The sequence below is a fragment of the Leptonychotes weddellii genome, chromosome 1, assembly GCF_054177405.1.
Source record: "Leptonychotes weddellii isolate Sample4059 chromosome 1, ASM5417740v2, whole genome shotgun sequence".
Classification (NCBI taxonomy): Eukaryota; Metazoa; Chordata; class Mammalia; order Carnivora; family Phocidae; genus Leptonychotes; species Leptonychotes weddellii.
This window is the reverse complement of record NC_138369.1, coordinates 79,744,573-79,757,956: the sequence shown is the minus strand read 5'-3', so window position 1 is coordinate 79,757,956 and position 13,384 is coordinate 79,744,573. Positions and strand designations below refer to the sequence as shown.

The 13,384-nt window shown below is 37.9% G+C and overlaps 1 protein-coding gene across 2 annotated transcripts in view; it reads left to right on the top strand.

Annotated features, from left to right (window-relative positions):
- Positions 1 to 12,640, top strand: part of MSL2 (MSL complex subunit 2) — a 33,419-nt gene extending 20,779 nt beyond the window's left edge. For both annotated transcript variants that reach the window (XM_006727915.3, XM_081826780.1), the window contains one exon: positions 10,349 to 12,640. In XM_006727915.3, coding sequence (XP_006727978.1) covers positions 10,349 to 11,940 — 1,592 coding nt within the window. In that variant the 3' untranslated portion in view covers positions 11,941 to 12,640. The remainder of the gene's footprint in view (positions 1 to 10,348) is intronic.
- Positions 12,641 to 13,384: the final 744 nt, after the last annotated feature.

Sequence of the window (13,384 nt, the reverse complement as noted above, 5' to 3'; positions counted from 1 at the left end):
ATTAGTTTCGATATGGGTCCACTTGTTGGGAAGCACATTTAGGTTGTTGTGGAAACATATTTAATTAGTATATAGGAATGTATCTTTATGATATCCTTTCTATTTTATGTTGCTTGCATTATCAGCAAAAGCAGAAAACTGCTTCCTGTCTTTTGTAGGATGCCATATATTTTACATCTGATGGGTTCTGTACTATTTTTATTTTTCTCTTTCATTGTTTTGGTAAAACTGGTTGAGAGATTATTATAAAGGTTGATCTCCCCCCCCCCAGATATTTTCCCATATATCTGTATATATTGTAACTATTTAAAAATGTGTTGTAAGATTTATGTGTCCTTGTGGATTCCTTGAGTGTTTAATATTCTCATTTCCAAGAATGCTTCTTGGAGAACTGTTATGATGGTTTTATTTTATTTTTTAAAGATTTTATTTATTTATTAGAAAGAGAGCATGAGAGGGAGGAGGGTCAGAGGGAGAAGCAGACTCCCTGCTGAGCAGGGAGCCCGATGTGGGGCTCGATCCCAGGACTCCAGGATCATGACCTGAGCTGAAGGCAGTCGCTTAATCCGCTGAGCCATCCAGGCGCCCCTGTTAGGATGGTTTTAATCATTACCCATGGCCTGCCTGTGTGCATTTTTTACTTTCTGATAGTGGTATTTCAGGATGTTGTTCATGTGAGTCTTGGCTAATTTTTCCTGATCCTCAAGTGTCATCTCAGATACAAGTAAGATTTACGTGAAATTACTTGCATTATTTGAGGTTATTGATTAGGCAGTGTTTGTTGCTGTAATAGAAGCATTTCAGGGGCGCCTGGGTGGCTCAGTGGGTTAAGCGTCTGCCTTCGGCTCAGGTCATGATCCCAGGGTCCTGGGATGGAGCCCCTTCATCGGGCTCCCTGCTTAGGGGGAAGCCTGCTTCTCCCTCTCCCACTCCCCCTGCTTGTGTTCCCTCTCTCACTGTGTCTCTCTCTGTCAAATAAAAAAAATATTTTTTTTTTTTTTAAAGATTTTATTTATTCATGAGAGAGAGAGGCAGAGGGAGAAGCATGCTCTCAAGGAGCAGGGAGCCCGATGCGGAATTCGATCCCGGAACCCTGGGACCATGACCTGAGCCACCCAGGCGCCCAAATAAATAAAATCTTAAAAAAAAAAAAAAAAAAAAAGCCTTTCCAGCAGTGGGAATTCTGGAGAGGGGATGGTGATAAATACAGAATGTATTGGTTCTGATAAATGCTTTTTATGTGCATATGCCATTTTACTTAGAATTATAAGATATATATTTTTTTTAAATTTATTTTTTTTAAAGATTTTATTTATTTGAGAGAGAATGAGACAGAGAGCATGAGAGAGGGGATGGTCAGAGGGAGAAGCAGATACATTTTTGTCAAATGCCAAAATTAAGCCATTGAGATAGTTTAATTTCTTAAACCATTTTCCATTTTTTAATTGTTTTCATTTTACTGAAATTACTTTCATTGGGATCATTTCTTTTCCATATAAACTCTAAAATGAGGATTAATGATTCTTCAGTTCCTTTGTTGTTATTCGACTAATTTGTCTATGTTATATTTTAACCTTTTGTAGCTTTTGCCATTGTAGATTTTATTTTATGATCATTATTACTGCCAGTTCCAGTATTCACAGGATGATTTTTTAGTCATTAACAAATTTTGCTAAACATTTGAGTCATTATCAGTTTTACTTTTTCTTGTGTCCCCTCTCCACACCCCCTACACTTAATTTCCTCCAATAATCTGGTGAAAATATTAGTGGAGTTAAATGCTGTCACAGTTAAAATGGAGAAGCAAAAAGATCTTTCTTTGGACATGAGTAAGATCTGATTTACTTGGTAGTCTATCATGTCAACATAAGATTTATAGTATGGCTACTTTTACCATTGGTATTTTGAAGTGAATGGATGGCCAGTTGCTTTTTAAAAAATTGGGATCGGTTATGTATTTTAGAGTTTGCTAAGAGAGTAATGATATTCTTGTTTGCTTATGCTAGGGAGAAGTGCATTTTCCTTGAATGTAGAAGAGGCGACCTGATTTGAGACCTGGTTACAGTTGGTTTGCTTATTTATTTTGGCACTGTGGGTCTTTCTCTCAAGATTAAACTGCTCTGTAAATCTTGATGCAGTCAGTGGTTCTTGTCAGTGGTAGGGGTAAAATGCATGGCAGCCAATCCAAGTGCTAGCTTTGGTATACTAATACTGTAATGATTTGAATGATCTGTATTAAATCCATTTAATAATGGGGAAGTTCTATGGCTAAAAAGCATGTTTATTCAGAAAAGTATAATTTATAAAATGTGGTTTTGATAGCTGAATTAAAGCCCTTTTCTAGTGCTTTAAAAGTTAAAGCTAAATATGGTTTAAAAATTATTTAAAAATTGTTGATTTAGGTGTGATAATGGCATTGTGGGTTGCAGAAGAAAATGTACTTTGTAATGATTTATATTGATGTATATATAGAGTTGAATTAATGATGTCTGGGACTTGTTTGAAATATTTAATGAAAGGGTAGATGAAGCAAATGTAGCATAATCTTGATAGTTATTGAATCTGGGTGATATATATGGAGGGTAATTATACTATTTTCTCATTTTGTCTGTTTGAAATTTTATTATAGTAAAAAGTTTTACAAAATTAACATTAAAAAATCTGATATTAAGTATCTTAGTAAATTAATTACCAGCAGCTACGTATTCCCAGAATTGCCATTGTGGTAAACTAAAACTAAGACTTGGTCTCAAATTATAATTGACTGATTGGGGATGGAAAAAGTTAGAGGGAGAACAGATAAGGAATTAGTAACTTTTTTTAGGCGAGGAATAGAAATATTTATTTAGTCTTTAGTCTTTTTGGGTCAATATAGCATCATTTAATATTGTTTAAGGCACATAGTTTCAAATTCATTTAGTTACAAGACAACTTGTGTTATGTAAAGGAAGAAATTCCTGTGATACAGTGCAGGCTAAGGATTCAAGGCAATGCAGTGAGAAATTATTTTGTTATAAATATTACATTTTCTTATTTATTTATTTAAGATTAAAGCAGAGAGCCTGACACAGGGCTCGATCCCAGGACCCTGAGATGATGACTGAGCCACTCAGGCACCCCTCAAACTATATATTTGTAAAGTCTGAGATGTTTGGGGTTTTTTTTTTTTTTTTTATTAAGCGAGTCCGTGAGCTGGGGTGGGGGTAGAGGGGTGTTGTTGGGCAGAGGGAGAGAGAATCCCTAATAGGTTCCACACCCACTGGGGAGGCCATCGCAGGGCTTGATCCCAGAACCCTGAGGTCATGACCCCAGCAGAAATCAAGAGCTGTTTGCCCAACTGACTCAGCCACACAGGTGCCCCAAGATGTGTTTTTTTGAACAGGTTTTTTTTTGTACTTGGATGTGAAAGTATATGGAATATGATATAAGGTAAAATTAAACTTCTCCCCAAATACTCCCCAGTTTTTACAGTACAGTCTGCCAATGAATGACACATTTCCCCTTGACTCAGATTGCCCATCCATTTTATTTTCTAGGAGAAGATGTATTTTTACAATTCTAAAAGTGTTATGTAACATTTCTTAATTTTGCAGGGAGGAGTTTACTTAGGGACGGACATATAATAGATACGTGGCTGACACCCAGCTGTTAAGAAATCCCTGAATCTTTTACTTTCTCCCCCCTATCACTGGAGCTGCCTTTGTTATGAAGTGTAAAGAGAACCCTTTGGGAAGCCTTTGAGGGTTAAGATGGTTAGCTGAGTGCATAAAACAAGTTTGGTATAGGCATCTCTAATGGTGGGTTAAAGTTTCAAATATTTGTGTTGGGGAATGGTTTGGCAGTCCAATAGGTAATGAGGCCAGGTGTTTGAAATTCTTAAGAACTCAGTAGTGGTGGAATTATAAATCAATAAATGAGAGTTTTTGATGTGTTTTCTAGCCTCTTCAGTTCTCAGTATTAGGCATACTCTCCTAATACCTCACAGAGAAATACAAAGATATGTACAGTGTAAATCCTTTAAGATGCTTGGTAGTTTAGGGTAAGTTTTGATTGAAGTGACTGGTGAAAAATCAGTGACAGAATGAAGGCAATCCTTACTTACCACTTAGTTTGTACAATTTGCAAATCATTAGGGGTTATAAAATGATGACATTCAAATTATATTGTTTCATTTATTAGCTGCATTTTTTTTCCCCCCAAGATTTTATTTATTTATTTGACAGAGAGACATAGGGAGAGAGGGAACACAAGCAGAGGGACTGGTAGAGGGAGAAGCAGGCTTCCCACTGAGCAGGGAGCCCGATGCGGGGCTCGATCCCAGGACCCTGGGATCATGACCTGAGCCGAAGGCAGACGCTTAACGACTGAGCCACCCAGGTGCCCCTGCATTTTTTCTGTAAAGAGAAACTTTTCATCCATGATTGGGTTACTTGGTGGTATAGTTCATACATACTTAAATCAGAATAAACACTTGATGCTAGCTCTTTATTTACCACTTTTCAACTAATGAGCTGATTCACTGGCATCTTGAAACGGATTTTCCTTCCTTTTTTTCTTTCCTTCTTCCCTTACATCCATCCATGAACTCAGAGATTTGAACTTTTTAGATATGCTTCATTCCATTGCATTTATGCACGCTCAGATTTTCTTATGTTTGGCCAGCAGGAACCTCTTCTGGTTTGCTCCTAAGTCTCTTTAACACAGTCCTGATATTTGATAGTTTCCTGGCTTTCCGGTATAACAAGGTAATCAAAACTCATCTTGTCTAATTTATGTCACAGATCTGGAATCAGTTATTTGTCCAAGAATCTGTGATTCCTTTGAACAGGAAATTGTTTTTCCATTACCATTATCTGAGTTCATTACTACTGGGGTGCTTCCAGGCTTTTTCTAGGAAATATGTTGTGCTAGGAAATACGCATATTTAAGATGAAAACCTGAATTCATACTGATAAATCCAGTTGAAATTCAGAACTATAGGATTTGTTGCTTAACATTTTCTATCTTATGACTTCTTTCTTCCTACCAAAAAAAAAAAATCCAGATTCTCGAGGACATCGTCATTTACTTTATCCGACAGTAGACATCAGCACCTTCATAGGAACTGACAACATTACCATCACCAGTGTGATTACTGAAAAACAAAACTAGGATGCTAGGATCAGTCAATTTTCTGTGTTACAAAGTCATTTAAAATAGTTAATCTCGGGAAGCCTGGGTGGCTCAGTCGGTTAATCGTCTGCCTTTGGCTCAGGTCATGATCCCAGGGTTCTGGGATCGAGTCCTGCATCGGGCTCCCCGCTCAGTGGGGAGCCTGCTTCTCCCTGTGCCTCCTGCTCCCCTTTCTTGTGTTCTATCTCTCTGACAAATAAATAAATAAAATCTTAAAAAAAAAATAGTTAATCTCTGAGTGGTTAAACCATCAATTTTATATAAAATTAAAGTTACTTTGCTTTTCATTTTTACGGGTTTCTTTTATTTATTTATTTTTTAAAGATTTTATTTGAGAGAGAGCACGAGCAGGGGAGAGGGGCAGAGGGAGAAGGAGAAGGGGCTCAGGGAGTCCGACATGGGGCTTGATCCTAGGACCCTGAGACCAGGACCTGAGCCGAAGGCAGACCAACTGAGCCACCCAGGTGCCCCTAGGGGTTTCTTTTAAAATTTTAGTCTGTTAATAAAATTAGGTAAAATATTTATATGGTTTGAGAGTTAAAAGCTACAAAACAAGTTAAACCCAGAATAGTCAGCCTAGTCCTTTCCTTTTTTACTTTGTTCAATCTCTCCTTCCCAATATGTATTTTTTTAACCTTAACGTTTTATTCTTTAGGTTCATACATATGGGGGCTCCTGGGTGGCTTAGTTGTTAAGCGTCTGCCTTAGGCTCAGGTCAGGATCCCAGGGTCCTGGGATTGAGCCCTGCATCGGGCTCCCTGCTCAGTGGGGGGAGCCTGCTTCTCCCTCTGCCATTCCCCCTGCTTGTGTTCCCTCTCTCGCTGTGCATCTCTCTGTCAAATAAATAAAATCTTAAAAACAAAACAAAACAAAAAAGTGCATACATATATATCTATATTTTCATATCCTCTACGTCCTTCCTTAAATAAAGTCAAGGGTACTCTAAGAATTCCTGTATTAGGTAGAAGGTTGGATTTCATAACTATTGGTGCTTAAGTTTTGTTTTTTTTTTTTTTTTAAAGATTTTAGAGTTGTGCAACCATCACCTTGATACGATATTAGAACATTTTCATCGCTGCTGAAAGTTCCATTGTGCGCCCTTACAGTTAATCCCTGCTCCTGGTCCCAGCCCTGGACAACTAGTTCTGCTTTTCTGTCCTTTCTAGACATTTTATATAAATGAAATAATCCAATAATGTACTCTTTTGCATCTGTCGTCTTTCACTTGGCATGCTTTTGAAGTTAATCATATTGTAGCATTTACCAATAGTTATTTTAATTGCTGAACAGTATTCCATTGTATGAATATACTACATTTTATCTTCTCATGGGTTGATGGACATTTGGATTGTTTCCAGTTTTTGTCTTTTGTGAATAATGCAGCTATGCATATTTCACATACATTTATATGGACATATATTTTCATTTTTCTTTGAGAGATGAAAGCTCCTTTTCCTAGGAGCAGAATTGCTGGTTTGTATAGTAAATGTATGTTTAACTTTCAAACTGTTTTTCAATGTGATCTACACTTTTACATTCTCACCAGTAATACAGAAGGGTTCCAGTTTCTCCACATCTTTGCCAACTGTTGGTATACTGTCCATTTTGAATTTATCCATTCTAAGAGGTGTGTAAGCAGTGTGGTAAGGTTTTACTTTACTTAATGATATTGACCATATTTTCATATGCTTATTAGACACTCATATTTTTTTGATGCAGTGTTTATTCAGGTCTTTTGCCCACTTTTATTTATTTCTTTTCCTGAATCCTTTTATTATTTTTATTTAGGTTTTTTTTTTTCCCCAATTAACATATAGTGTATTATTTGTTTCAGGGGTACCGGTCTATATCATCAGTCTTACACAATTCACAGCACTCACCATAGCACATACCCTCCCCAGTATCTATCACCCGGCCACCCCATCCCTCCCACCCCCCTGCATGCCAGCATTCCTCAGTTTGTTTCCTGAGATTGAGTCTCTTATGTTTGTCTCCCTCTCTGGTTTCATCTTGTTTCATTTTTCCCTCCGTTCCCCTATGATCCTCTGTCTTGTTTCTCAAATTCCTCATATCATTGAGATCATATGATACTTGCTTTCTCTGATTGACTTATTTTGCTTAGCATAATACTCTCTAGTTCCATCCACGTTGTTGCAAATGGCAAGATTTCATTTTTTTGATGGCTGCATAATATTCCACACACACACACACACACACACACACACACACACACACACACTCTCACCATTTTCTTTATCCGTTCATCTGTTGATGGACATCTAGGCTCTTTCCATAGTTTGGCTATTGTGGACATTGCTGCTATAAACATTGGGGTGCATGTGCCCCTTCGGATCACTACATTTGTATCTTTGGGGTAAATACCCAGTAGTTCTTTTGCCCACTTTTTAAAATTGAGTTGTCTTTTTATTGATTTGTAGGAAGTGTTTTTAATATCATGTTATAAGCCCTTTATCAGATAAATGATTTGCAAATATTTTTTCGCATACTGTGGATTATCTTTTCATTTTCTTTTTTTTTTTAAAAAGATTTTATCTGATAGCGTGCACAAGCAGGCAGAGGGGCAGGCAGAGGGAGAAGCAGACTCCCCACTGAGCAAGGAGCCTGATGTGGGGCCTGATCTCAGGACCCTGGGATCATGACTTGAGCCGAAGGCAGATGCTTAACTGACAGAGCCACCCAGGCACCCTTATCTTTTTGTTTTCTTAATGGTGTCTTTTGAAGCACACATTTTTAATTTTGTGGAATCCATTTTATAATTTTTTCCCTTTCACAGATTGTGCATTGATGTCACATAGAACACTTTGCCCGGCCCAGAGTCATGATTTTTCTCCTGTGTTTTTCTTCTAGAATTTTAGGTCTTACATTTAGATGTCTGTGATCCATTTTGAGGTAATGTTTGTGCATGTTGTTAGGTAAGGATCTAAGTAGTTGTTGGTTTTTTGTTTTTTGGCATTTGGATATCAAATTGTTCGACATGATGTGCGGGAAATTCTCTCCCTGTTGAATTATCTGGGCACTCGTCACACAGATCAGTAGACCATAAATGTAAGAATTTCTTTCTGGACTCTCTGTTCTGTTCCATTGATTTATATGTTTATCCTTTTGCCATTGCCACATTGTTTTGATTACTATAACTTTAAAGAAGATTTTGAAATTTGGTAGTGAAATTCCTCCAAATTTGCTCTTTTAAAAAATTGTTCTGGCTATACTAGGTCCTCTGATTCCGTAAGAATTTTAGAATCAGTCAGTTTCTTTAAAAAGACACCTGGGATTCTCAAAGATTACATTGAATTTATAGATCAACTTGGGGTAAATTGTCATCTTGTTTGTGGCCTGTTTAACCTGGGCTTTTGCAATCTCAGGCTAGTAAGAACTGAGCTGTTTGCCTTCTCCAGCTGGTTAGCCTCTGAGAAGTCACTTTTCAGTGATCATGTTTCTGGGGCTCTGCATCATCCTCTGCACTACTAAATGGAGTGAGCCCCCTTCCATCACAGCAGCTTCTGGTCTTCAGGGTAATACTGATGGAACAGATGGCAGGGGAGAACTGGGCAGCCCCAGACTAGAACACCACAGATTCTCACTGTTGTTACCTGAAATTGAGCAGTTTTTCAAACATATAAATGCTTCTCAAATGGTTTTATGTCTTTGGTTGTGAAAATGACTTGCTTTGTCAAAAATTTTCAGGTTTATAGTTGCTTTTAAGGGAGAGGGTTTGCTGATCTCACTTGGCTGTAGCCCAAAGTGTCTTCTTTCCCATGTCTGAGTCTTTTTTTTTTTTTTTCCTTTTAGAGAGAGAGAGAGCAAGGGCAGGAACACAAGCAGGGGGAGTGGGAGAGGGAGAAGCAGGCTTCCCGCCAAGCGGGGAGCCCGATGGGGGGCTCGATCCCAGGACCCCGGGACCATGACCTGAGCCGAAGGCAGACGCTTAACGATTGAGCCACCCAGGCGCCCCCCATGCCTGAGTCTTAATTACATAATTTTGTTTGAGAAACAGGTGCTACTTTGAGTTTATTACTGTTTGTCCTGAATTGGGAACCAAGAACAGTTGCTTCTTTGTGGAGTAGGGTGGAAATAGCGATTGGATCTAGTTGCTCTCTCTTTCCTGGTACATAATCTACACAGGTCATTTATAATTTGGGAGACCACTTTCACTTTTATATGATATTGCTGTACTTAGGATACTTGTGGTTTATGACTAGGGTCATTTTGTATTTTGTCAGAAGAATTTGAGTCTGGTAGTATGCCCTTTTTTCCTTTTGATATATTTATATATAATTTTTTTTTTTTTAAGATTTTATTTATTTATTTATTTGACAGAGAGAGACACAGCGAGAGACGGAACACAAGCAGGGGGAGTGGGAGAAGCAGGCTTCCTGCTGAGCAGGGAGCCCGATGCGGGGCTTGATCCCAGGACCCTGGGATCACGACCTGAGCCGAAGGCAGACGCTTAACGCCTGAGCCACCCAGGCGCCCACATTTATATATAATTCTTTTTTGTCATTGCATTTTGATTTTTTTGTAGGAGAGTTTAAGTTTATTTTTTCTTTCAATAAATGAACATCGTTCTTTTTCATCATAACATTTCAATCTTTTCAGTTTTAGATTAGTATATATAATAAAATGGTTTTTGAAATTATACTTTTTTTGGTGAAGATGCCTTTGTACTGATTAATACCCTTAAACTATGTTTAATGAGGGTAGGGACTGAGTGTCTCTTGCTCCTATCTTTTTCCCAGTGTTTAATACAAAATAAACAGCATGATTTTGTTCAGTATATTGTAGCATTACCGTGTTGTGTTAGGTTGAGATTCCAAGGGTTTTAAGCCAAGTTTGTGCTTTTGGTGACTGATCTTCACCTCTTATAGCTTTTGGAGAAGAGGATAAGAACGTGGACCAGAACATATGGTTTGGGAGAGAAATACAGAATCAAGGAGATTCTGGTTTGAGATAAAGGAATGGGGAATATGGCATGGAAGTGAAGTGCACTATTGAGTATTTTTCCATTTCCTGTAAGATATATTTTTTGTTATCTGGTCTGGTGAGTTTAACCCACCTCAATTTTAATAGATTACTTATAATCTCATCTTAACTTCAATATATGAAATCGTATATTTATTTTACTAAAATCTTTGCTTTCCTCCTTTTTCCCTCTTAGGACATTTGCTACAAGATCCTATTGCACCCACCAACTCCACCTGCCAACATTATGTCTGCAAACCTTGTAAAGGCAAGAAAATGATGATGAAACCTTCATGTAGCTGGTGCAAAGACTATGAGCAATTTGAGGAAAACAAGCAGTTAAGCATCCTAGTGAACTGCTACAAAAAACTATGTGAATATATCACACAGACTACATTGGCACGGGATATAATAGAAGCAGTCGACTGTTCTTCTGATATTTTGGCTTTGCTTAATGATGGATCATTGTTTTGTGAGGAGACGGAAAAACCCTCAGATTCATCCTTTACTTTGTGTTTAACACATTCCCCTTTACCTTCAACCTCAGAACCCACAACTGATCCTCAAGCTAGTTTATCTCCAATATCTGAAAGCACCCTCAGCATTGCTATTGGCAGTTCTGTTATCAATGGTTTGCCTACTTATAATGGGCTTTCAATAGATAGATTTGGTATAAATATTCCTTCACCTGAACATTCAAACACAATTGATGTATGTAACACTGTTGACATAAAGACTGAGGATCTGTCTGACAGCTTGCCACCTGTCTGTGACACAGTAGCCACTGACTTATGCTCCACAGGCATTGATATCTGCAGTTTCAGTGAAGATATAAAACCTGGTGACTCTCTGTTACTGAGTGTTGAGGAAGTGCTCCGCAGCTTAGAAACTGTTTCAAATACAGAGGTTTGTTGCCCTAATTTGCAGCCCAACTTGGAAGCCACTGTATCCAATGGACCTTTTCTGCAGCTTTCTTCCCAGTCTCTTAGCCATAATGTTTTTATGTCCACCAGTCCTGCACTTCATGGGTTATCATGTACAGCAGCAACTCCGAAAGTAGCAAAATTGAATAGAAAACGATCCAGATCAGAAAGTGACAGTGAGAAAGTTCAGCCACTTCCAATTTCTACCATTATCCGAGGCCCAACGTTGGGGGCATCTGCCCCTGTGACAGTGAAACGGGAGAGCAAAATTTCTCTTCAACCTATAGCAACTGTTCCCAATGGAGGCACAACACCCAAAATCAGCAAAACTGTACTTTTATCTACTAAAAGCATGAAAAAGAGTCATGAACATGGATCCAAGAAATCTCACTCTAAAACCAAGCCAGGTATTCTTAAAAAAGACAAAACCGTAAAGGAAAAGATTCCTAGTCACCATTTTATGCCAGGAAGTCCTACCAAGACTGTGTATAAAAAACCCCAGGAAAAGAAAGGTTGTAAATGTGGGCGTGCTACTCAAAATCCAAGTGTTCTTACATGCCGCGGCCAACGCTGCCCTTGCTACTCTAACCGCAAAGCCTGCTTAGATTGTATATGTCGGGGCTGCCAAAACTCCTATATGGCCAATGGGGAGAAGAAGCTGGAGGCATTTGCTGTGCCGGAAAAGGCCTTGGAGCAGACCAGGCTCACTTTGGGCATTAATGTGACTAGCATTGCTGTGCGCAATGCCAGTACCAGCACCAGTGTAATTAATGTCACAGGGTCCCCAGTAACAACGTTTTTAGCTGCCAGTACACATGATGATAAAAGTTTGGATGAAGCTATAGACATGAGATTCGACTGTTAAATCAGTGGGTCTTTAAACCTACCTCTGGTAGGGAAATAGCTACAGTTTTACGGCAGCTATGGTTTTGTTGGTTTAACTTGCCGGAGCTCCTGCATATAGATCACTTGTATCAAGTGTTTTCATTGCTAAGTTATATGTGTTAGTGTCGGGGAAATAGTTTGCAGATAATGGAGGAGTAACCCTACAACTATATGTCCTTAGTTCTTACAGAACCTCATAGTTTGAGAACAAATGCTGATGCAACTGATTTATACAAAATGAACTTTGGCAAGGAAAATAACATTAACCTCATTGTTTATGGTCATGCTTTGTGCATAATCAAAGTTTATGATTAAATGTAAGGAAGTGGTATCTAGTCAGTCCATAAAGATTGTGCTAATTTTTTGTGAAAAAGTAGCCATTAGTTCAGGGGACTCAGTGCCGCCTTCAGATGCCATTGATGCTTCTCCTGTTGAAAAGCTGATGTGTCTGGCTCAACCTTTGTGCTGACATAATACCATTTCTGATCATGAAAATTGGCTACTGGTGTATGTAGCAGTTCTTAAATCAGCAGTATTATGAAAGAAAATTTGCCCCTCATTAGAATGTTGAAATCGGTCTTTTAAAAAGTGAACAAACTGAAATTCTGTCAAGATGCAGATGTTTATAGCTGTTTATGACCATTCTGAGTTTGAATAACTTTTATAGTTAGTCTGACTCATTTCTAGGGAAAAAATTTTGAAATCCTTCACTTTTAGCAGTGTTCTAATTAGATAAATGAAGTGGAGAAGAGCAGTTTTATTCTGAAGGTAATTGAATTTAGACTATAGGATGTGACAGAATTTAAAAAAAATAATTTTTATTTAGAAATTGGGATTTATTTAAAATAATTTTGAAATAATGCCCCAAAACTTACCCAGGTTTATGCATTATATTTATTGCTATTGGCCACTTATTTGATTTTTTTTGTTGTTGTTTGTTTCCTCTAATAGTTTCAGACTTTATTTTGAATATGCTCCTTTTCTCTTTTTTGGGGTGCTATTCATTATGAAGGCTTCTTTATAGAGGCCAAATAAAAAATGCATTTTTATGAAGCCTGTGCATTTAGGTAGGTTTGAAGCTAGGAGGATTTTCTTTAGAATGCTCTTTTGCATGTAAAGCACAAACTATGTTTCAGTTTAAATGCATGTCTTCCCTTTAATTTTTAATGGGGAAGACAAGTGAGTCACAAACATTCTGTTGAAGGGAAATCTAGTCAGTTGCTTGAAAGAGCACAGCCCAAATAAAACAAGGACTGACTAGGTTGTAAAGAAATGACCTTATGATTTAAAAGAAGAATTGCTGCTTTGACAGTGCTTAAAGAAAAATACTGCTGGAAAATTTCTAATTTCTACTACGTTCACCATCTCTCATGAGATCTGACATATGTTAAAGTTTATGTTTTGATTTGGCACACAGCATGTTC